The sequence below is a fragment of the Hylobates moloch genome, unplaced genomic scaffold (assembly GCF_009828535.3).
Source record: "Hylobates moloch isolate HMO894 unplaced genomic scaffold, HMol_V3 SCAFFOLD_4, whole genome shotgun sequence".
NCBI classification, from domain to species: Eukaryota; Metazoa; Chordata; class Mammalia; order Primates; family Hylobatidae; genus Hylobates; species Hylobates moloch.
Window position 1 is genome coordinate 27008537 of NW_026652279.1, and position 22024 is coordinate 27030560.

Here is a 22024-nt window from a genome sequence, read left to right on the forward strand (position 1 = left end):
CTCTGTCTCCCAGGCTGGAGTGCAGTGGCGCGATCTCGGCTCACTGCAAGCTCCGCCTCCCGGGTTCACGCCATTCTCCTGCCTCAGCCTCCCGAGTAGCTGGGAATACAGGCGCCCGCCACTGCGCCCGGCTAATTTTTTGTATTTTTAGTAGAGACGGGGTTTCACCGTGTTAGCCAGGATGATCTCGATCTCCTGACCTCGTGATCCACCCGCCTCGGCCTCCCAAAGTGCTGGGATTACAGGCGTGAGCCACCGCGCCCGGCCAATTTTTGTATTTTTAGTAGAGATGGGGTTTCACCATCTTGGCCAGGCTGGTCTTGAACTCCTGACCTCGTGATCTGCCCACCTCCGCCTCCCAAAGTGCTGGGATTATAGTCGTGAGCCACTGCACCTGGCCCAAATTTATATTTTTAAAAGATTTCTGGGGCTGTCATGAATCAATTCAAGGCGAATCGATTGGAGGCAAAAAAAGACAGGGCAGGGATACCAGGTAGTTGCAGACACCCAGGACAGCAAGATCAAGGGCCCAGCAACCCTAGCTTAGGGGAGAAAAATATGAGCTGACATTTTAGCACTTAAGATGCTCGGCATTGTGTTAAGTGCTTTATATGTATTAATATATTTAGTCCTCACACCAACCCTATGACGTAGGTACAACTTTACAGAGGAGAAAACTGAGGCAGAGAGTGACATTACTTATTCAAAGACCCCTAAACAGACGGAGCTATATTCATCCACTGGCTCTGACACTGTGCTGTGGACTCTGGGCAAATCATTTCTTCGTTTTTTGTTTTGTTATTTTTTTTGAGAGGAGTCTCACCCTGTCGCCCAGGCTGTGGCGGGATCTCGGCTCACTGCAACCTCCGCCTCCCAAGTGCAAGTGATTCTCTTGCCTCAGCCTCCTGAGTAGCTGGGATTACAGGCATGCGCCACCACGCCCGGCTAATTTTTTATGTCTTTAGTAGAGACGGGATTTCACCATGTTGGCCAGGCTGCTCTTGAACTCCTGACCTCGTGATCCGCCCGCCTCGGCCGGCCGTCAATTCATTTCTCTCTTTTTTTTTTTTTTGTCGGAGTCTCACCCTGTCACCCAGGCTGGAGTGCAGTGGTGCGATCTTGGCTCACTGCAACCTCCGCCTCCCGGGTTCACGCCATTCTCCTGCCTCAGGCTCCCGAGTAGCTGGGACTACAGGCGCCCGCCACCACGCCCGGCTAATTTTTTGTATTTTTAGTAGAGACGGGGTTTCACCGTGTTAGCCAGGATGGTCTTGATGTCCTGACCTCGTGATCTGCCCGCCTCGGCCTCCCAAAGTGCTGGGATTACAGGCGCGAGCCACCGCGCCCGGCCCAATTCATTTCTCTTAAGTCTCAGTTTTTCTCCTCTGTGGAGGATAAGTTTCTAACTCTTCTTCTCTGGGTCTCCCAGACATCCACAAGCGCTGGGCCCTCGTGTGGCTGGCCTGCCTACTCTTTGCCGCTGCGCTTTCCCTCATCCTCCTTCTCAAAAAGGATCACGCGAAAGGTGAGCGTTTCCCGGCTCCCCATGTCCCAGGGTTAGGACCAGAGTGGCTGTGGGAGTTCTCCAAAGGAAGGCGGCGGCCGAGCTCACTGGCTGCCTCCGCCCCTCTCCCCTAACAGGGTGGCTGAGGCTCTTGAAACAGGACGTCCGCTCGGGGGGGGGGGGGGGGGGGGGGGGGGGGAGCAAGCGCTGGGCGGAGGGCCGCCCCCGGGGAGGCAGGCCTGTGCCAGCTCACCTCTTCCCTCCCCATCTGTTTTCTCCGGCAGCGGCCGCCGGGGGCCGCGCGGCTCTGCTCCTCTACTCAGCCGATGACTCGGGTTTCGAGCGCCTGGTGGGCGCCCTGGCGTCGGCGCTGTGCCAGCTGCCGCTGCGCGTGGCCGTAGACCTGTGGAGCCGTCGTGAACTGAGTGCGCAGGGGCCCGTGGCTTGGTTCCACGCGCAGCGGCGCCAGACCCTGCAGGAGGGCGGCGTGGTGGTCTTGCTCTTCTCGCCCGGTGCGGTGGCGCTGTGCAGCGAGTGGCTACAGGACGGGGTGTCCGAGCCCGGGGCGCCCGGGGCGCACGGCCCGAACGACGCCTTCCGCGCCTCGCTCAGCTGCGTGCTGCCCGACTTCTTGCAGGGCCGGGCGCCCGGCCGCTACGTGGGGGCCTGCTTCGACAGGCTGCTCCACCCGGACGCCGTACCCGCCCTTTTCCGCACCGTGCCCGTCTTCACACTGCCCTCCCAACTGCCGGACTTCCTGGCGGCCCTGCAGCAGCCCCGCGCCCCGCGTTCTGGGCGGCTCCAAGAGAGAGCGGAGCAAGTGTCCCGGGCCCTTCAGCCAGCCCTGGATAGCTACTTCCATTCCCCGGGGACTCCCGCGCCGGGACGCGGGGTGGGAGCTGGGGCTGGGGACGGGACTTAAATAAAGGCAGACGCTGTTTTTCTACTCATGTGGCCCACACGCGCCTCCGTTTCAGTGGCGCGGCTGGCAAACGTCGTTCCCTAGCCCCGCGGCCCTTTAAAGCCCGGACAGGTGCAGCTCGGTGCCGCCTCTGGTTGGCTGGCGTGGGGTGACGTAATGGCACATGGCCCGTCGCCATTGGCTGGCCGGCAAGCTCCGCCCCCTGGAGTGCGGCGCGAGTGGGGGTTATACGTTTTACGCAGGCTGTGGCAGCGACGCGGTGAGGAGACGGCCCACGGCGCCCGCGGGCTGGGGCGGTCGCTTCTTTCTTCTCCTTGGCCTACGAGGGTCTGGATCCTTCTCTGCCGGCTCGTGGGCCGTGCCTTTGCCCTTCTGCGAGGTCCTGAATCTGACCCCTTCCCTTCATATCCGGATCCGGGCTCCTCCCCCCAAGCCCGGGGTTCCGGACACCTCCCCCAAGACAACCCTTCTGGCCTCCTCTCCTTCAGTACTTGGAATCTGATCTCTTCTCCCTAATTCTGCGGATCCCGCCCCTAATGGCCTTTATCAGACCCTCAAACAAGAGGCTGACTTCTGCCCCCTTGTCAAGGAGGGAGGCCACTTTCCTCTCTACCCCATGCTAACGAGGATAACATTTCTCTTCTGGAATTGCATCTTATGCGCCTTTCCCCATCCATCCCCACAGCCCCTGCAATACCCAGTTTGGCCTCTTTTGCTAATAACGCAGATCCTAGCGCCACGGCACCTCAGAACAGACCTTTTTCTTTCTCGCGTGGGGCCTGACTCCTTCAGTGAAACCTCTCCACGCCCTCTATCTGCAGGTCCCCAGCCTGGGTAAAGATGGCCCCACGGCCCCCGAAGGGCCTGGTCCCAGCTGTGCTTTGGGGCCTGAGCCTCTTCCTCAGCCTCCCAGGCCCCATCTGGCTCCAGCCCTCTCCACCTCCCCAGTCTTCTCCCCCGCCTCAGCCCCATCCGTGTCATACCTGCCGGGGACTGGTTGACAGCTTCAACAAGGTGGGTGCACCGGCAGCCTCGTTGGAGGAGAACACAGCGATTTAGAGTGGGGAACTCTGGGATGCAAATCTGTGTGGATTCAAGTTTCATCTTGGTCTCTTACTAGTTGTATGGCCCTAGGCAAGTTGCCTTTCTGTGCCTCAGTTTCCTGGTCAGTAGAACAGTGAAGTGCTAGCATGTGCCAGGCACTGTACTTAGCTATTAATAATTTTCTGTTTCCAGGGCCTGGAGAGAACCATCCGGGACAACTTTGGAGGTGGAAACACTGCCTGGGAGGAAGAGAAGTTGTCCAAATACAAAGACAGGTAAGGGGCTGCTGGGGGAAGGGGTGTATATCCCCCTCCCCGCCAAATCTCTGTTCTACTGGTGGAGGGCTAGGAACTCTTGGGGAGCACTTATTCATTCAACAAATAGCACTGAACATCTATAGTATAGCAGTAAACAAGGCAAGCAAAATCCCCCCGTCCTGGAGCTTACATTCTAGTAGAGAAGACAAGCAGTGAATGAGTAAGTGAATAATATTATGTCAGATGAAGAACAAACAGTGAAGCACGGTAGACTGCAGGACGGTGGGAGGCAAGGTGTTCAAGGTTTGGCATTTGAACAGAGAGACATGAAGTGAAGAAGCGAGCTATGTGACAGGGAGGGAATTGGGCAGAGGATGGGACTGAGCTTGGTGTATTCGAGAAGTGGCTGGAGTGGAGTGAGCCAAGGGGAGAGTGGTAGAAGGTGAAGGCAGAGGCATAAGCCTCGAAGGCTACGGAAAAGAGTTTAGATTTTTTTCGGAGTGTAATGGGAAGCTCTTGGAAGGTTATGAGCAGAAAAAGTGATACTGTCTTCTTTATACCTTTAAAGATTACTCACACTGCTATGTAGCAAACAGACTGTAAGGGGCAAGGGCAGAGGAAGCAGGGAGACCAGTTTGGGAGGCAAGTGCATCATCTAGGCATGAAGTCAACACAAGCTAGTGTGGTATCTACTGGAGGACATGGTGAAGGGGTCACAGTCTGGGCATATTTTGCAGAGAGAACAATAGGACCTGGTGATAGATTCATTATGGGTATAGAGAAACAGTAGAATAAAAGATGCTTACTAGATTTTGGGCCTGAGCAACTGGGTGAATAGTGCAGCTGTTTTCTAAGATGGTGAGATGGGAAACCGAGAAGGTTTAGGGGAGGGGGTGGGATGTGGTGTTCTTTGAATGTATTGGGCTGAAATGTCCATTTGACATCCAGGTAGACTCCATCCAAATCTGGAATTCAGAAAAGAGTAGGAATTGGAAACAGGAATTTGAGAGTTGTCATTATATAGTCAGTATGTAAAGAAAGCCATGGGAAGGATACAGAAAGCCATAATACAAAAAGCCATTATATAGTCAGTATATATATAATACAGAAAGCCATTATATAGTCAGTATGTAAAGAAAGGCATGGGAAGGATACAGAAAGCCGAGCCCTGAGCCCTCCAGCTTTTCAAAGTCAAATGGAAGAGGAGTCAGCAAAAGCTCAGAGTTAGACCTGGTTGTCGGTTCTTAACCTCTCAGAGCCACAGTTTCTTCACCTGTAAAATGAGGATATTAATACCTGGTTTGCCTATTTCATAGAAGTGTGGAAAAGGCTTAACTGGGATGCCCACTAGAAATAAAGGTTTTGTTATTATGTAACATTGGTCATTTTCTCTTTTCCTTCGCCGGGCCTGAGTTTCCTCATTCAGGAATGAGGGGATTGGCTAAGACAACCCCAGAGGCACTTCCAGCTTTGTAATGGCTCCTGCGTTGCTTGCTTTTTTAAATTACCTCCTATATGCCAGGCACTGTGCCAGACCCTTTAAATACAGGATATAAGATATCAAATATTTATATATGTGTGTGTGTGTATATATGTGTGTGTATATGTGTGTGTGTATATATGTGTGTGTGTGTATATATGTGTGTGTATATGTGTGTGTGTATATATGTGTGTGTGTATATGTGTGTGTATGTGTGTGTATATATATGTGTGTGTATATATATGTGTGTGTGTGTATATATATGTGTGTGTGTGTATATATATTTAATTGTGGTAAAATGCACATAAAAAATTTCCCATTAAAGACATTTAATAACATTTACAATGTTGTGCAACCATCACCACTATGTAGTTCCAGAACATTTTCATTACCCCCCCCAAAAAATCCTATACCTGTTACACAGCCACTCCCCATTCTCCCCTTCCCTCGGCTCTTGGCAATCACTAATTTGTGTTAGTCAAGCAGAAATTATGGATTTGCTGATTTCATTGGAATCATAAAATATGTGGCCTTTTGTGTCTGGCTAGTTTCATTTAGCATAATGTTTTCAAGGTTCACCCATACCGTAGCATATATCAATACTTACTCGTTTTTATGGCTGAATAATATTCTCATTTGGCTGTACCACATTTCGTTTATCCATGCATCAGTTGATGGACATCTACATTGTTTCTGCATTTTGGCTGTTGTGAATAATGCTGCTATGAACATTGTGTACAAGTTTTCGTTTGAAAACCTATTTTCCATTCTTTTGGGTCTATATCCAGTAGTGGAATTGGCGGGTCCTATGGCAATTCCATGTGTTACTTACTGAGGAACTGCTTTTCCACAGTGGTGATGCCATTTTGTATTCCCACCTGCAGTGTGGGAGGATTCTAATTTCTCCACATCCCTGCCAACACTTGTTATAGGATGTATTTTTAGCCATATCTACCCAGCAAGGGTATTATATTCCATTGCTCAGATGCAGGAACTGATGTATGTTACAATAAACCTGCAGGGAAGGTATTGTCGTCCCCATTTTACAGATGACAAAACAAAGAGGTTCAGAGAGGTTAAGTGATTTGCCCAAGGTCCACTAGATAGGTTCAAATCTACCACTAGATTCGAACCCAGGTCTCTCTGCTTCCCAGAACCATGACCCCTTCCATTACACCTCATGGCCTCTCCTTTGATATTTTCACTGCATGAGGAAGGGTGGAGAGAGACCTCAGGAGGGTGGTGGGTGGGGTGGGGCGTGTTTCCCACCAGCCCTGCCCTGTCCGGTCAGTGAGACCCGCCTGGTAGAGGTGCTGGAGGGCGTGTGCAGCAAGTCGGACTTCGAGTGCCACCGCCTGCTGGAGCTGAGTGAGGAGCTGGTGGAGAGCTGGTGGTTTCAGAAGTGAGTGGCAAGGGGCCCTTCCCTGGGAGTGGGTCACAGGTGGGGCCTGGTGATAAGGCCTTGATTTGGCCAAGAAGCGGGGGTGCATGCTGGGGCCCATGTCTTGGTTCTGCTCCTTCCAAACCCAGATCTGCTAAGGACTTGACGGGGGACTTGCACTCCACTTTGAGCCTCAGTTTACCCTTCTGCCAAATGGGGAAAGGGCATTGGTCAGATGGCCTTTTGGGTCTTATGTCCTAGCTGGGTTGAATCACAGATTCACGCATGGGGGAATGGGAACAGCACTTCTGACACTATCTCAGCGCCTCCTCCCCACCTCCCTCCACCGTGCCCCTGCCTCAGGCAGAAGGAGGCCCCGGACCTCTTCCAGTGGCTGTGCTCAGATTCCCTGAAGCTCTGCTGCCCCACAGGCACCTTTGGGCCCTCCTGCCTTCGTGAGTTTTTAAGTTGCTCTTGGGGATGGGAGGGGACCACCGAGTACAGGGATCCAGTCCTGGCTCTGTCCCTAGTTCGCTGTGTGAACTCAGGCTTCTCAGATAAACTTCTCGGGACCTCAGTTTTTGCCTGCCTCACAGGGCTGGGGAGATGGGCAAATCAGTGGGGAAAGGCTTGGAGAAAGCACAGGGGCTAGACTGAGTCAGATGCAGTATGGTTATCATCATGTATTAAAGAAATGATAGACCCCCCAGCCCCTTCATTTCCCATGCCAGATCGAACTATGGTACCTTACTGGAGAGGGGCGGGTGCTGCCCTGGAGCCCCCATGATCGCCATCCATCCTCACACACAGTCCTGGCACAAGAGCTGAACTTACTACCAGCCTCTTTTAGAGCAGTCTTTCCTGAAGCTACAGATAAAGAGCTAGCTACAAAGATGGCAAATTCAGTCTTTGTAAAAGAAAATACTGGCTGGGCGCGGTGGCTCACACCTGTAATCCCAACACTTTGGGAGGCCGTGGTGGGCGGATCATGAGGTCAGGAGATCGAGACCATCCTGGCTATCATGGTGAAATCCCATCTCTACTAAAAAATACAAAAAATTAGCCGGGCATAGTGGCGGGAGCCTCTAGTCCCAGCTACTCGGGAGACTGAGGCAGGAGAATGGCATGAACCTGGGAGGCGGAGCTTGTGGTGACCCGAGATCATGCCATTGCACTCCAGCCTGGGTGACAGAGCGAGACTCTGTCTCAAAAAAAAAAAGAAAAAAAAGAAAATATTTGGTGTAGTGGCTCGTACCTGTAAACCCAGCACTTTGGGAGGCTGAGGCAGGAGGATCACTTGAGGCCAGGAGTTTGAGAGACCAGCCTGGGTAACATAGCAAGACCCTGTCTCTTAAAAAAAAAAAAAATAGTAGGGCATGGTAGTGCAGCCTGTTGTCCCCCTAGGCTGAGGTGGGAGGATTGCTTGAGCCCAGGAGTTCGAGGCTGCAGTGAGCTATGATCACGTCATTGCCTGGGAAACAGAGCAAGACCCTGTCACTAAAAATAAATAAATAAATAAGAGGTTTGTAAAATCTAATTGTTCCACAAGAGGAAATTGGTTAAGTAAATGTCAGTTTTATGACAAAATATTATGTCATTAAAATTAATTTTCTTCTCCAAAAATGTTTACTGATATGCAGAGCAGAAAATATTATCTTGTATATCAAGGTTGTATAGATGACCTCACCTGGTTTGGTGTCTTCCCACAGCCTGTCCTGGGGGAACAGAGAGGCCCTGCGGTGGCTACGGACAGTGTGAAGGAGAAGGGACACGAGGGGGCAGCGGGCACTGTGACTGCCAAGCCGGCTACGGGGGTGAGGCCTGTGGCCAGTGTGGCCTTGGCTACTTTGAGGTAGAACGCAATGCCAGCCATCTGGTATGTTCCGGTAGGTAGCCAAAAGGTGTGGCACTGGGCAGGGGCAGATGGGGCACCTGCCTGCCCATCCTCATGCTGCCCCCATTCCACCCAGCTTGTTTTGGCCCCTGTGCCCGATGCTCAGGACCTGAGGAATCAAACTGTTTGCAATGCAAGAAGGGCTGGGCCCTGCATCACCTCAAGTGTGTAGGTAAGTGGGGCCCTAGCTAGGTCTGGGAAGATGGGCAGGGGCCTGGGCTTGGTCCTTCATTCTCTCAACACAAGCCTGGGCTAGACTAGCCTAGGCCCCACCTTCATGGAGATCTCAACCCGGCTGGGAAGGCAGAAAAGTAACCAGATACTTACAGTCCAGTACACAGGTACTGTGTAGTATAGTCCCTGTGTACAGTGAGAGATGCCTTTGATCTAGTACAGTGGAAGTAGTGATGGGGAATCAGGAAAGGCTTCTTGGAGGAGGTGTTACTTTGGCCAAGTCTTAAAAATTGAGGAAGGGGCTGGGCGTGGTGGCTCAGGCCTGTAATCCCAGCATTTTGGGAGGCCAAGGCGGGCAGATCACAAGGACAGGAGATCGAGACCATCCTGGCTGACATGGTGAAACCCTGTCTCAACTAAAAATACAAAAAATTAGCTGGGCGTGGTGGCAGGCTCCTGTAGTCCCAGCTACTCGGGAGGCTGAGGCAGGAGAAGGGCATGAACCCGGGAGGCAGAGCTTGCAGTGAGCCGAGATTGCGCCACTGCACTCCAGTCTGGGCAACAGAGGGAGACTCCATCTCAAAAAAAAAAAAAAAAAAATTGAGGAAGGGTTGGCCAGGAGAATGAGGACACTGAACTTGGGGTCAGGAAACCTGGGTTCAAGACTTGGTTTGGTCCCAGCCTAGCCACTTATGTAGACTAAAGGCTAAGCCGCTGTAACAAAAATCCCCAAAAGACTGTGGCTTGAAGAATATAGACGTTGGCCGGGCGTGGTAGCTCACTCACGCCTCTAATCCCAGCACTTTGGGAGGCTGAAGGGGGGTGGATCACCTGAGGTCAGGAGTTTGAGACCAGCCTGGCCAACATGGCAAAACCCTGTCTGTACTAAAAATACAAAAATTAGCCAGGCATGGTGGCAGGTGCCTGTAATCCCAGCTACTCAGGAGGCAGAGGCAGGAGTCACTTGACTCCAGAGAGGTTGCAGTGAGCCAAGATCACACCATTGCACTCTAGCATGGGTGACAAGAGCGAAACTCCATCTCAAAAAAAAAGAATCTAGAGGGTAGAGGTTTATTTTTTTCCTCATATTACAGTCCCAAAGTGAGTAGTCCAGGCTGGCAGGGGAGCTCTGCTAGTCACAATCATTCCAGTACCCAGATTATTCCTGTAACTTACTGCACAATCATCCCCTTGGGCGTTGTCTGTATGGTTGAAGCTGAGTCCTGGGCATCTCCGTGTCCCACGTGCCAGCACTCAGGAAGGGAGAAGGGAAAGAAAGTGCATTGAGGAGTCCAAGCATTGTTTTAAGACCAAGCTAACAGTGGAGCTCATCACTCCTGTTTACATCCTGTTGGCCAGAACTCAATCACAGGGACACACTTAGCTTCAAGACAGGTTGGAAAATGTGGTCTCTGGCTGGGCAGCCTGAAGTCCAGCTAGTCTGCTTCTGTGTTGGTAGACAGCTTGCAGTCTCTGCCATACCATTTAATCCCAGGCAAGACCATTCCCCAACGGCTCTGGCCTCAGCTTCCCTACTAAATAGGGATTGAAATTCTCACCCTGCTCACCTCTCTGCAGACATTGACGAGTGTGGCACAGAGGGAGCCAACTGTGGAGCCGACCAATTCTGCGTGAACACTGAGGGCTCCTATGAGTGCCGAGGTCAGTGTCTACTTCTGCAGAGGAGGGGATGTGAGGAGGGGAGGAAGAGCTGCTCCACACCTGTCCCTCCAAACCTTCCCCTTCTCAGGCTTCAGAGCACCCCAGGCCTCCTCTTCTGGAGCGTGGCTCCCCTGGGCCTAGGTGCACATCTCACCCTCATCTTTCTCTCCTCTCTCCAGACTGTGCCAAGGCCTGCCTAGGCTGCATGGGGGCAGGGCCAGGTCGCTGTAAGAAGTGTAGCCCTGGCTACCAGCAGGTGGGCTCCAAGTGTCTCGGTGAGTCTCCTGCTGATGGGAAACAGGCACCTGGGAGTGCCTCACCCAGCATGAATGGTGAAGAGGCCAGAATATGGGCAGGCGGGGGAAGGAAGGGTGGAATGTTGCCTGGGCAAGGGCAGAGGGGAGTGTTGAGAGATGGACAAGATGGAGTCAGGGTGCTGGGTGGGGGGCCCTAGCAGGACTCTGACCCCTCCCTCCCCTCAAGATGTGGATGAGTGTGAGACAGAGGTGTGTCTGGGAGAGAACAAGCAGTGTGAAAACACCGAGGGCGGCTATCGCTGCATCTGTGCCGAGGGCTACAAGCAGATGGAAGGCATCTGTGTGAAGGAGCAGATCCCAGGTGAGCCCTGAGGCGGGAGAGGGGAGGTCCTTATTCAAAGAGAAGGCAGGCAAGCCCCTTCCCCAGGTAGCAGTGGCAGCTCCAGGCCCTGCCCCACCCCTACTGCCACCCAGCCCCCTGGAGGCTGCACTGAGACTGGGCTCTACGTCTGATCTCCAGGTTGGCTCTCAGCAGCCTTACACCTTCCAGGGTATAAAGGGAATCAGACTTGGCATCAAATCAGTCTGCCTCCTTAACCTGTTTCCTCATCTATCCAATGGAACCAGTGTTTGCCCTGGCCTGCTGAAAGCTGTCCTAGGCTGGGGGTGTGGTGAGATTCAGGGTAATCACAACGATGGCAGGGACCATTTGCCCAGCAATTACTGTGTCAGATGCTGTTTTCTAGGTGCATTCCTCATCTTAACTTATTTAACCCCTGAAACAACCCAACGCTGAAGGTTGGGTTCTCATCCCCATTCTACATATGTAAAAACGAAGATGCAGAGAGATGAAGCTACTTTCCCAGGGCTATATGGCAAGCAAGTTGCAGAGCTGGGATCCCAATCCAGACAGTCTGACCGTAGAACGAGACTCATACATGTAATAAATGCTCTGCCCCCAACTTGTCTACCACATGGCCTTGGCAAGTCCAACCCCTTTACCTCTCTGAGCCTTACTTTCCCATTTAGTGAGACAGGGGTGGTAACTGCCCCTTGCAGAGTGGTTTTGAGCAGTAAATGTTGTGTGCCTGGCTTGCTGGGCAGGCCTGGTGGCCATGATGATCAGGTGCGTGGGAGTTCTGGGGAGACTCCAAGAACTACCAGGAACAGGGATACGAGTGCCAGGCTGCATCTCTTGCTCTTCTCCAGAGTCAGCGGGCTTCTTCTCAGAGATGACAGAGGATGAGTTGGTGGTGCTGCAGCAGATGTTCTTTGGCATCATCATCTGTGCACTGGCCACGCTGGCTGCTAAGGGCGACTTGGTGTTCACCGCCATCTTCATTGGGGCTGTGGCGGCCATGACTGGCTACTGGTTGTCAGAGCGCAGTGACCGTGTGCTGGAGGGCTTCATCAAGGGCAGATAATCTCGGCCACCACTTGTAGGATCTCCTCCCACCCACACTGCCCCCAGAGCTTGGGCTGCCCTCCTGCTGGACACTCAGGACAGCTTGGTTTATTTTTGAGAGTGGGGTAAGCACCCCTACCTGCCTTACAGAGCAACCCAGGTACCCAGGCCCGGGCAGACAAGGCCCCTGGGGTAAAAAGTAGCCCTGAAGGTGGATACCATGAGCTCTTCACCTGGCGGGGACTGGCAGGCTTCATAATGTGTGAATTTCAAAAGTTTTTCCTTAATGGTGGCTGCTAGTGAGCTTTGGCCCCTGCTTAGGATGAGGGGGTCCTCACAGGGGTGGGGCCATCACAGCCCCCTCCTGCCAGCTGCATGCTGCCAGCTCCTGTTCTGTGTTTACCACATCCCCACCCCCCATTGCCACTTATTTATACATCTCAGGAAATAAAGAAAGGTCTTGGAAAGTTAAAAGGCTTCAGTCTTACTACCTGTCCCACCACCACCTTAGGGAAATTTCCTAGAATCCTGGGAAATTGAGGGCTTCTTTGATGGTGAGTGGAGAAAAGATAGAGGAGAAGGTTGCCCTTGAAGTGCTGTTAGGAGAAGGAGGATAGAGGAATCAGCCTTAGGAGGGTTCCATGCCAGCTGTCATTTGGCAAAGGACCCTCGACAGATGACTTTTGCCTCTGAACTTCACTCTTCTCTTTCCTCAAATGGGCTTCATAATGCTTTCCACTCAGGCTTAACATGAGAATTAAATGAGGTGATAAATGTGAAGACCTGGACAGTATACAACAGATGTTCAATAAAAGTGTGGTTGCCATTATGACCAGAGCCTCCAAGCCTCAAGCAACCTTTCCTCGGAGTCCTCCTCTCCGTCCAATACACAGGACTTAAAATGACTGGGAGGCAGGGCCTCCAGTCTCTCCTTCCTCCTATGAGTACAGGATCCTGGCATGGCCAGAGGGAAGCATGAGCCAAGTCCTAAGGGTTTATTTCTTTGGCACAAAGAGGACAATCTAGACAAGCGAGGCTCATCACTCCACATTGGGGAGTATGGGGCACCTGCTCCCTGTTCTTCATGCCCGAATCCATGCACACCCACCCTGTATTCCGCATAAGACACGGCCTCTGTGCAAAATGCCGGCTGAAAAAAAATAGAAATATTAAAAGCAAAAAACGGCATGGGGGTGGGGCGAGTTCAAACCTGGCTGTCCCCTGGGGGTTGCCGTCAGGTAGAGGCCTGGGGATGCCTTTTTTTTTTTTTTTTTTTTTCTGAGACGGAGTCTCACTGTCACCCAGGCTGGAGTGCAATGGCGCGGTCTCGGCTCACTGCAACCTCTGCCTCCCCGTTCAAGCAGTTCTCCCGCCTCAGCCTCCCGAGTAGCTGGGACTACAGGCGTGTGCCACCTGGCTAATTTTTTTGCATTTTTAGTAGAGACGAGGGTTTCACTATGTTCGAGACCAGGAGGCTGGTCTCGAACTCCTGACCTCGTGATCCACCCACCTCGGCCTCCCAAAGTGCTGGGATTCCTGGCGTGAGTCACCGCGCCCGGCCAGGATGCCCATTTTTTAAAGGCTCAACTGTCTCAGTAAGCCATGCCATGTGGGCATCGGGCAGGGTCCTGGTCCTGCGTCAGAACCGCTCCTCAAAGCTCGATGGTATCACTGGAGGCGCTGCGGGATTCCCCAGGCTTGCCGCGCGACTGGACCTCTCCCTGGCCGTCCCCCGGCCGAGCGGCGGTAGAGTCAGGGGCTGGGGTCGGGGCAGGCAGTAGCCGTACCGTGCTGGGCAACTCATCTAGGGGCAGACTGTCCACTGATGACAGCCCGTGGCGCCAGGGGTTCCAACTGATCTTGAGTGAGCCCCTGGAGAAGCTGTCCAGGGAGCTGCCAGAAGCCCCGTCGGGTTCTTCCACTACGTGCTGTGGGACCGGCCCGCGTACGCGCACGTCGCTGAGCGACCTGCAGCGGCCGCGGAGGAGCGAGGAGCCAGAGTCGTCGAGCTCGGCTTTGGGATGGCTGCCCCGGCGCGGCCGCAGAGCGCCTCCAGGCGGCGGGGAGGCCAGGCCGCGGAGGCCGCAACGCTGAAACACACTGTCTCGCACCAGGTGCTCGCGGAAGAGCGCGGCGTCGATGCTGCGGCTAAGGTTGATGGGCGATGGCGGCCGCAGATCTAACTCGCTCAGCGATGGCGCCGGTCCCACACCGTTGCGGGACAGTCCCGGGCCACCCTGGGGTCCGCGACCCAACGACGCAGCCGAGCCCCAAGCGCCTGAACTGGGCGTGGCCAGCTGCCCACTCTCCGCCGGGTTGCGGATGAGGCTCTTGCTGATGTCCAAGCTGCCTGCACCAACGTTGCTGGGCCCTGCATAGCAATTATTGGGTCGCTCCGGCACCTCGCTCTTGCCCGACGGCGCCGGGCACGCCAGACGCATCAGCTTAGCCCAGCAAGCGTGCTCCGTGGGCGGCCTGGGTCTCGCGGCAGCCACCGTGGCCAACGCCAGGGCGAGCGCCCATGTCAGCTCCAGGAGGCGCAGCCAGAAGTGGACACCCCACCAGGCCCACGAGAAGCGGCCCACGCGGCCTGGGCCCGGGTATAGCCAGAGCGCAGCCGCCAGCTGCAAGCCGCTAGCCAGCAGCCCCAGCGCGCCCGCCACGGCCAACAGCCGAGGGCCCGGGCTGGCATCCCAGCCTCGTGGACCGTCCAGCAGGCGGCGACGGCACAGGCAGAGGGTGCCCAGAGCCACTGCCGCGCCCCAGGCGCACGACAAGCCCTGCGTCAGGAGGTTGAGCACAGACCATGTGGACAGCAGGTCTGTCGCGAGCAACCCTACACCATGCACCAACGCCACTGCTCCCAGCAGGAGTGGGTTTTGCAGCGGTGGCGGCAGCCCCGCGCCCAGGCCGAGCAGAGTCAGGGCTGCCAGCGCCGTGAGCAGCAAGGGGAAGGGCAGGTTGTAGAGCACCAGGCCCCCGCGAACGCCCAGCCGCGCCTGCGAACCGTAAGGGTCGGTAAGCATGTAGGCGGATCGCAGCCCCGAAGCCACGAGCACCAGCACTGCTGCCACCAATGCCAGCCGGGGCCCTGCTGGGGCGGCTGCCAGAGCAGCCAGCGCCAATAACGCGGGCAGCAGAAAGAGTACTCCCACCCCGTAGACGTGCAGCTCCCAGGAGAAGCTCAGGACCCGCCGAAGGGGGCCCCAGCGTAGCGGGGGTGCAGTGGCGTTGGCTGGGGGGCTGGAGGCTGGGGCTGAAGCCATGGAGCTGGCTGTGGGCTCCGGAGGGGGAGGCTGGCCCAGGGCTCGCTGCGTGGTGACTCGAATGAGGCCCCGGCGTGACGTCGAGGGGGCCTGGACTGGGGGTGCTGGGGGATGGCTTTGGGGGCGCCCCGGCCACTCCTCGGCTTCATCTGCAATTATAACAATATTAAAATAGCCATTTGAAAAGTGCTTTTGATTTTCTCTCACCCTCTAGTGTGGTTGGCAAGTCATTTAACTTTTCCAAGCAAATCTGCAAAATGGAGACAACAGCACCTGCCTCACTGCGTTGTGAAGAAGATGAAATGTTTAGCCCGGTGCCTAACACCCAGTAAGTGCTAAATGGATGTCAGCTATCACTTTTATTAATGCTACTATCAGGGAGGTAGTACCCCAGCAGTTCAACACATGGGCTGCATGTTAGAATCTTCTGGAGACCAAGGAATAAGAATTTCTTGGGACGTGGCTTGGGCATTGGAATTTTTTTGTTTTTGTTTTTGTTTTGACAAGTTCTCACTCTGTCATCCAGGCTGGTGTGCAGTGGTGCAATGCGGGCTCACTGCAGCCTTGACCTCCAAGTCAAGTGATCCCCCACCTCAGCCTCCGGAATAGCCGGGACTACAGGCATGCACCACCACGCCCAACTAATTTTTATATATTTTTTTGTTCTAAACATATCCATGTTACATATTAGAACATTCTAGCCCCAAAAGGGCAAATGACTTCTCCCAGATTTCCCAGTGAGTATGAATTTATTATCCTAGGTTGTTTGAAGGAGGCCCTGGGCAACTCCTTTAAGCAGGTGATTGTCTCCATTCATTCCCCGCCCTCCACCCCTCACACACCCCCAACAGAGGTTCTCAGTTACTAGACAGAGCACTCCCTCTCCCCACACCCCAGCCATGCTCTCACCTGGCTGCAGGGCCCCCATGGGACTCTCTGTTCGGTTTGCAGCTGGGCCAGGGTCTGAGGGACCAGGGATGAGAGACTTGGGGGTGCCTGGGGCCTCCACAGCTCCTCTCACCCGCTGGGGGGAGATGGGGTCTGCTCCATTCATTGCTGTTATCTCTGAAATGACAAAGCAGTCATCACCTTACCTGACCCTCCTATGGTCCTCCTAATCCCTCAGGATTGAGTCACAATCACTCTCATTTGCCACAAAGAGGAAAATGAGACCTAGAGGGACGCAGGGTCAAACAGAATTGAGGCATCCAGCTGCCCCGGAGCATCGCTCAGCACGCTCATTGATACCCACCTGGCTTAGACGGTCCATCAGGAGCCTCTGAGGCGGGTGGATCCATGGGCTGGGGTCCTAGTGAATCCTTAGTGTCAGGGAGGTCAGCCTGCTTGGGCGGGGGACCTGGGGAGCTGACTTCCCAGGACACCTCAGCGCCAGCCCTCTTGGCAGTCTCAACCGGCAGCTCCTCAGCAGGAGGAAGGCTTCTGGCCAATGCCAAGTCTGGCTGGGCCCCCGGCTCCTGAGAGTACACCACCTCAACTGGGGGTACCGAGCCAACATCAGGGACTGCTGGATCCTGCTGGGTGAAGAGGGGGCCTTGAGCTGCCTCCTGGAAATGTTCCTCAAACCCACCCTGTCCTTCCAGCACTGGCCTCTTGACAGTACCTGAGTGGGGAACAAGGGTCTGGGGTGGGCCCTGGTGGTCTGAGGGAGAAGTGGGTGGGACCCTGCTCTTAGTTTTGACCTTCAGACCCTCATCTCTAGGTGGCCACTGTCCCTCTTGGCCATCATGCTGCAGGGAGGGAGGAACTGTGGCTACCCTGAGTTGAAGTCTGGGAGTTGTGGGGATGAAAGTGAGATGAGGGTGGCCCACTGGGTGGGGAGCCACTGCTTCTTGCTCCAGAAGCTCTTGTGGGTCCAGAGGTCCTGTCCAGCCGTGGGAGCTTGGTCCTCGAGCCATCTGGAGGTCATCAGTTCCTGGGAGTTGTTCTCTCTGAGCTCCTTGGGCTGCTTTGGGCCCGTACAGGGCTGGGCCAAGGGGAGAGGCTACAGGCTTCTCAGGCATCTCTTCAGCAGGGGCGTGGCGGACATCAGAGTTCCTGTGACTCTCAGCTCTGGGGTTCTCCGGGAAGACGTCAAAGGCCTGGGGCTCTGAGCCCACAGAGCCCTTAGGGTGGGCTCCAGGGATCATAGGGATTTCGGAGTTTTCAAGTGGCCTGGGAAAGCCCCTCCCCAGGGCAGGGCCAGTCCCCAGGAGTGGCAGCAGCAACAACAGCAGAAGGCCACATACACAGCCCCATGGGCTGGGGGCCATGGTCTATTCCGATGCCTGGGCCTAAAGCCCCCACCTTCCAGTCCTCACTGGATGAGCCTAAAAAAAAAACAGGGCATAGAATGACATGTGAGGGCTGGGAGCCCCCACGCCTTCCTCAAGGGGCTGGCAGGAAAGAAAAGCAACGCAAGGCAGCAGCTTCTCTGCTTTTAAAATTGCTGGACATGGCACTTGCCCTGCTTTAAAACCTTCAGTGGCTCCCTATTTCCCTCAGGAAAGAACATAAGCTCCTCTCCTGGCCTTCCAAGACCCTGGCCACCACAGGCTGTTCATCTTTCCTCCAACACTCACTGGACTGCATGACTCCCATGCCTTTGCTTCTGCTGTTCTGTCAGCAGGGAATGCTCTCTCCCTTCCCCTTCACTTGCTGAAATCCTGTTCTTTTTTTTTTTTTTTTTTTTTTCGAGACAGAGTCTTGCTGTGTCGCTCAGGCTGGAGTGCAGTGGCGTGATCTCGGCTCACTGCAACCTCCACCTCCCAGGTTCAAGTGATTCTCCTGCCTCAGCCTCCCGGTAGCTGGGGTTACAGACATGTGCCACCACCCCTGGATAATTTATATTTTTAATAGAGATAGGGTTTCGCCATGTTGGCCAGGCTGGTCTTGAACTCCTGACCTCAGGTGATCCGCCCATCTTGGCCTCCTAAAGTGCTGGGATTACAGGCATGAGCCACTGCGCCCAGCCTGAAATGTTATTCCTAAAGCCCCACTTCAAAAATGAGAGAGGTGGAGGGGGAGAGGAATATGTACCGGCCTTTGGGGAGGGGCCTGAGTTTGAATTCCAGTGTCTTCATTTCCTGGGGGAGTCATTTTACCTCTCTGCATCATAGTTTTCCCATCAGTAAATTGGGGATAATAAGCATGCCTAACTCAAGGGGGCTCTTAAGAGACAAATAACTAAACACGTATGGGCAAGGTTCATACCTGACGCTTGACAAGCATTAGAACCCTTTCACTTTTCCCTCTGTCCAGAAAGCTTTCTGTCTCTCCATTCCCCTTAACTATTTCAACAAATAATTTGAACACACACTATGTGCCAGGCCCTCATGATAAAGCAGCGAACAAGACTGACGAGACTGCCCTCGTGAACAGCATTCTAGGGGAGAGACAGACAATACATGATTTTAAATAAGATGAGCTATGAAGAAAATAAAACAGGGCTAAGAGATGGATGAGAGGCCAGTTACATAGGGGTACCAGAACGTCCTCTCTGAGGTGACATTTAAGCTAAATGCTGAATAAGAAAGAGCTGCTAAGCGCGGTGGCCCACGCCTGTAACCTCAGCACTTTGGGAGGCCGAGGCGGGCGGATCACGAGGTCAGGAGATCGAGACCATCCTGGCTAATACAGCGAAACCCCGTCTCTACTAAAAATACAAAAAAAAATTAGCCAGGCCTGGTGGCGGGCGCCTGTAGTCCCAGCTACTCAGGAGGCTGAGGCAGGAGAATGCGTGAACCCGGGAGGCGGAGCTTGCAGTGAGCCAAGATCGCACCACTGCACTCCAGCCTGGGCAACAGAGCAAGACTCCGTCAAAAAAAAAAAAAAAAAGGAAGGAAGGAGCTGTTTGAAGATTTGGGGAAAAGGCATTTGGCAGAGGGAATAGCAAGTACAGAGGCTCTGAGGCAGGAATGAGCTGGGTGAGTTGAAGAAATAAGAACAGGAGTGTGGGCTGGGCGCAGTGGCTCACGCCTGTAATCCCAGCACATTGGGACGCTGAGGCTGGTGTATCATTTGAAGCCAGTAGTTTGAGACCAGCCTGGCCAACATGGCAAAACCCCATCTCTACTAAAAATACAAAAATTAGCCAGGTGTGGTGGCGGGCGCCTGTAATCCCAGCTACTCGGGAGGCTGAGGCAGGAGAATCGCTTGAACCCGGGAGGCAGAGGTTGCAGTGAGCTGAGATTGTGCCACTGCACTCCAGCCTGGGTGACAGTCAGACTCTGTCTAAACAAAAAATAACACGAGTGTGGCTGGAGCACAGGAAATGAAAATCAGGAAGGCGGAGGTGAGGTCACAGGTGTCTTGTAGGCCACGACAGGGCACCTGAATTTTATTCCACATGCCACAGGCAGCTAGTGAGGATGGGAAGCACCGGGATGACAAAGCCTTATTCGTGTTTTTAAAAACGGAGATGCCAGGTGCTGTGGCTCACACCTGTAATCCCAGCACTTTGGGAGGCCTAGGTGGGTGGATCGCTTGAGGTCAGGAGTTGGAGACCAGCCTATCCAACATGGTGAAACCCCATCACTACTAAAAATACAAAAATTAGCCAGGCATGGTGGCATGTAATCCCAGCTACGTGGAAGGCTGAGGCGGGAGAATCACTTGAACCCAGGAGGTGGAGGTTGTGGTGAGCCAAGATTGCACCACTGCACTCCAACCTGGGCGACAGAGCAAGACTCTATCTCAAAAAAAAAAAAGGGGGGGGGCAGGGGAGAGAGAGGCCAGTGTAAACACCCAGGTAAGATAGGATGGTGGCTTGTTTCGGCTTAGACATTCCTCTTCCCACCTTCCTTCCCTTATCTTCCTGGGCACTTGTCACCCTGGTCTGATTCTGTAATAATCTCGTGCCTCTTACTTCAAACCTGCAGCCTCCAGTATATACCTGGCCCCAGGTGGCTATCCCCTAAAAGTTCCTGTTCTCAAGAGCCTGTCGGTGGGCCAGGGAGGCAGGAAGGGGCCCCACCACCAGGAGAGGGTTCATGGAGGGTGCGAGAGCTGCAGCCTGGGTGTGTTTGGCGGCAGAGGCCCTGCTCTTTTCCTCTCTGGGGAGCAGCTGTCCCCAAAGCTTCCTGGCTCTTAACCCATGGTGGCTCACAGACACCTTAAGAAGCCACTGAAAACCCCTGGTGCTCTCCCGGGGAAAAGACCCAGGCTCACCGAAAGTTGTGAACAATTTCAAGGAGTTCAAGGACCTTTCAGTCCCATCCTCCAAACTCGAGTTTAGACTCTGTCTTAAATAAAGCCTTGTTAGTTCATTTCTCAAACATTCACGGAGCCCCATGGGCTGCTCCTGGTCTAGGCTAGCTGCTGGGGGCCCAGAGATACGGCTTTGCTCCAGGGTTGGGAGTAGGGGTGTGCTGAGAGGCCCCTAACACAGGTGCTGGCTAAAAACAGTGCTCCTGTGTTTAGTTCTTCCCCAGTTAGGCTCCTGTGCTAAGCTTAGCAACATGTCATTCCGCCCTCCCAATACAAGGTGTGGGAATAGCCATTTCACAGGGGGAAGAAACGGGGGTTCAGAGAGGGTGAGAAACTCCCCCAAGGTCACACAGCTGAGTGGACACAATCGGGTTGTGAAACCCTCGGAGGCTCATCTTCCACAGGAGGTCCAAAAAGCTTTGCCGAGAAAACGGCTGAATGGGGCCTCCAAAGATAAACATGCCATCTGCCTACCACTGCCAATCCAAGAGATGTGGGCACCTGCGGACAAGGCGGGGGCTTGCCCAGCCCTGGGCTCCCACTCTGCTGGAGAGGCTGTGGGGGGTGGCGGATCTCTCTGCCGCAGGGACTGGGAGAGGCCGGCCTGGGGGCAGGGCGAGGCCGTTGCAGGGCAGCCTCGGAGCTGGTCCATCTCGGGTTACCTCTCCTCCTCCTCCTTCTCCTCCTGCGTCTCCTCTCTCCCTGGCTCCGCGCCTTCCCGCAGTGTCCTGGATGGGGGTGGGCGCCGTGCAGGCCTGGTCGCCTGCGCCCGCGACGGGGGCAGCAGGCCACGCTCCCCGCCGGGATTCCGCCATCGCCCCCTCCCTGGGCCAGCTCCTCACCTGCGCGCCGCAGCCCCCGCGTTCACCTTGCGCGCGTCCCTGCAGCCGCTCGCCGCGCCGCATCCTCCGAGATGCTCAGACTCGGCTAACAGAGCCCGGCGCTGCCGATCGCGAGCCCGCCCACAGGAGCGCAGCCCTGCTTAACTCTTTCCCCTTAGGGTTGGACTCTTCTCTCGACCCTGACTTCCCCTCGCTCAGGGACTCTCAGGGCTCAGAGTAGAACCGAGGTCATCTCTGAGGGATGTGGAAATGCCTTCTGCAGCATCCCTGAAAACGGGGCAGCTAGCCTCTGCTTGCATACCTCATGGGACGGGGAGCTCACTTCCTCTTTATCTCCCTATATCCTTTTAGGTAAATCCTACCTACAGCTTGGTATGTATCCTTCAGATTCTTTTCAATGCACAGTTACATGTACATCTTAAATAGAAATGACGTCATACTGTACACATTTTTTTTTTTGAGACAGTCTTGCTCTGTCGCCCAGGCTGGAGTGCAGTGGCGTGATCTCGGCTCACTGCAACCTCCGCCTCCCAGGTTCAAGTGGTTCTCCTGCCTCAGCCTCCCTAGTAACTGGGATTATAGGCATGCAACACCATGCCTGGCTAATTTTTATATTTTTAGTGGAGACAGGGTTTCACCATGTTGGCCAGGGTGGCCTCGAACTCCTGACCTCAGGTGATCAGCCCGCCTCGGCCCCCCAAAGTGTTGGGATTACAGGCGTCAGCCACCGT

General features: G+C 54.4%; 3 protein-coding genes across 14 annotated transcripts in view; 2 read left to right on the forward strand and 1 right to left on the reverse strand.

The window, feature by feature from the left end:
* Positions 1–2454, forward strand: part of IL17RC (interleukin 17 receptor C) — a 16881-nt gene extending 14427 nt beyond the window's left edge. For all 7 annotated transcript variants that reach the window (XM_032149647.2, XM_058437248.1, XM_032149648.2 and 4 more), the window contains 2 exons: positions 1430–1525; positions 1789–2454. In XM_032149647.2, the coding sequence (XP_032005538.1) occupies positions 1430–1525; positions 1789–2426 (734 nt within the window). In that variant the 3' untranslated portion in view covers positions 2427–2454. The remainder of the gene's footprint in view (positions 1–1429; positions 1526–1788) is intronic.
* Positions 2455–2619: 165 nt separating this feature from the next.
* On the forward strand, positions 2620–12825 carry CRELD1 (cysteine rich with EGF like domains 1). 2 transcript variants are annotated; one of them, XM_032149653.2, is made up of 11 exons: positions 2620–2685; positions 3248–3440; positions 3663–3745; positions 6499–6609; positions 6952–7043; positions 8298–8474; positions 8559–8654; positions 10235–10318; positions 10498–10593; positions 10802–10936; positions 11785–12825. In XM_032149653.2, exons 2-11 carry the CDS (start codon positions 3267–3269, stop codon positions 11997–11999), a joined length of 1263 nt encoding a protein of 420 aa, XP_032005544.1. In that variant the 5' UTR covers positions 2620–2685; positions 3248–3266; the 3' UTR covers positions 12000–12825. The 2 variants fall into 2 exon arrangements, with proteins under 2 accessions (XP_032005544.1, XP_032005543.1); XM_032149652.2 differs by having other exon boundaries at positions 2673–2805; positions 11785–12810.
* Positions 12705–21402, reverse strand: PRRT3 (proline rich transmembrane protein 3). 5 transcript variants are annotated; one of them, XM_032149636.2, is made up of 5 exons: positions 21294–21402; positions 17022–17573; positions 16499–16778; positions 16156–16311; positions 12705–15395 (listed from the first exon to the last, which is right to left on the reverse strand). In XM_032149636.2, the coding sequence occupies exons 2-5, from the start codon at positions 17514–17516 to the stop codon at positions 13633–13635; spliced, it is 2694 nt and encodes an 897-aa protein (XP_032005527.1). In that variant the 5' UTR covers positions 17517–17573; positions 21294–21402; the 3' UTR covers positions 12705–13632. The 5 variants fall into 5 exon arrangements, with proteins under 5 accessions (XP_032005527.1, XP_032005526.1, XP_032005522.1 ...); XM_032149635.2 differs by having other exon boundaries at positions 16499–16781; XM_032149631.2 differs by having other exon boundaries at positions 16499–17573.
* Between the last annotated feature and the right edge of the window lie 622 nt (positions 21403–22024).

Excerpts from the sequence above, each read along its gene's own strand:
- CRELD1 (XM_032149653.2), top strand. The coding sequence starts at position 3,267 with ATGGCCCCACGGCCCCCGAAGGGCCTGGTCCCAGCTGTGCTTTGGGGC. Across the intron at positions 8,655-10,234 it reads GCATCACCTCAAGTGTGTAG|ACATTGACGAGTGTGGCACA; the intron begins GTAAGTGGGGCC and ends ACCTCTCTGCAG. Across the intron at positions 10,319-10,497 it reads GGGCTCCTATGAGTGCCGAG|ACTGTGCCAAGGCCTGCCTA; the intron begins GTCAGTGTCTAC and ends TCCTCTCTCCAG.
- PRRT3 (XM_032149631.2), bottom strand. The coding sequence starts at position 17,516 with ATGGCCCCCAGCCCATGGGGCTGTGTATGTGGCCTTCTGCTGTTGTTG. Across the intron at positions 16,312-16,498 it reads TGATGGACCGTCTAAGCCAG|AGATAACAGCAATGAATGGA; the intron begins GTGGGTATCAAT and ends TTGTCATTTCAG. Across the intron at positions 15,396-16,155 it reads CATGGGGGCCCTGCAGCCAG|ATGAAGCCGAGGAGTGGCCG; the intron begins GTGAGAGCATGG and ends TTATAATTGCAG.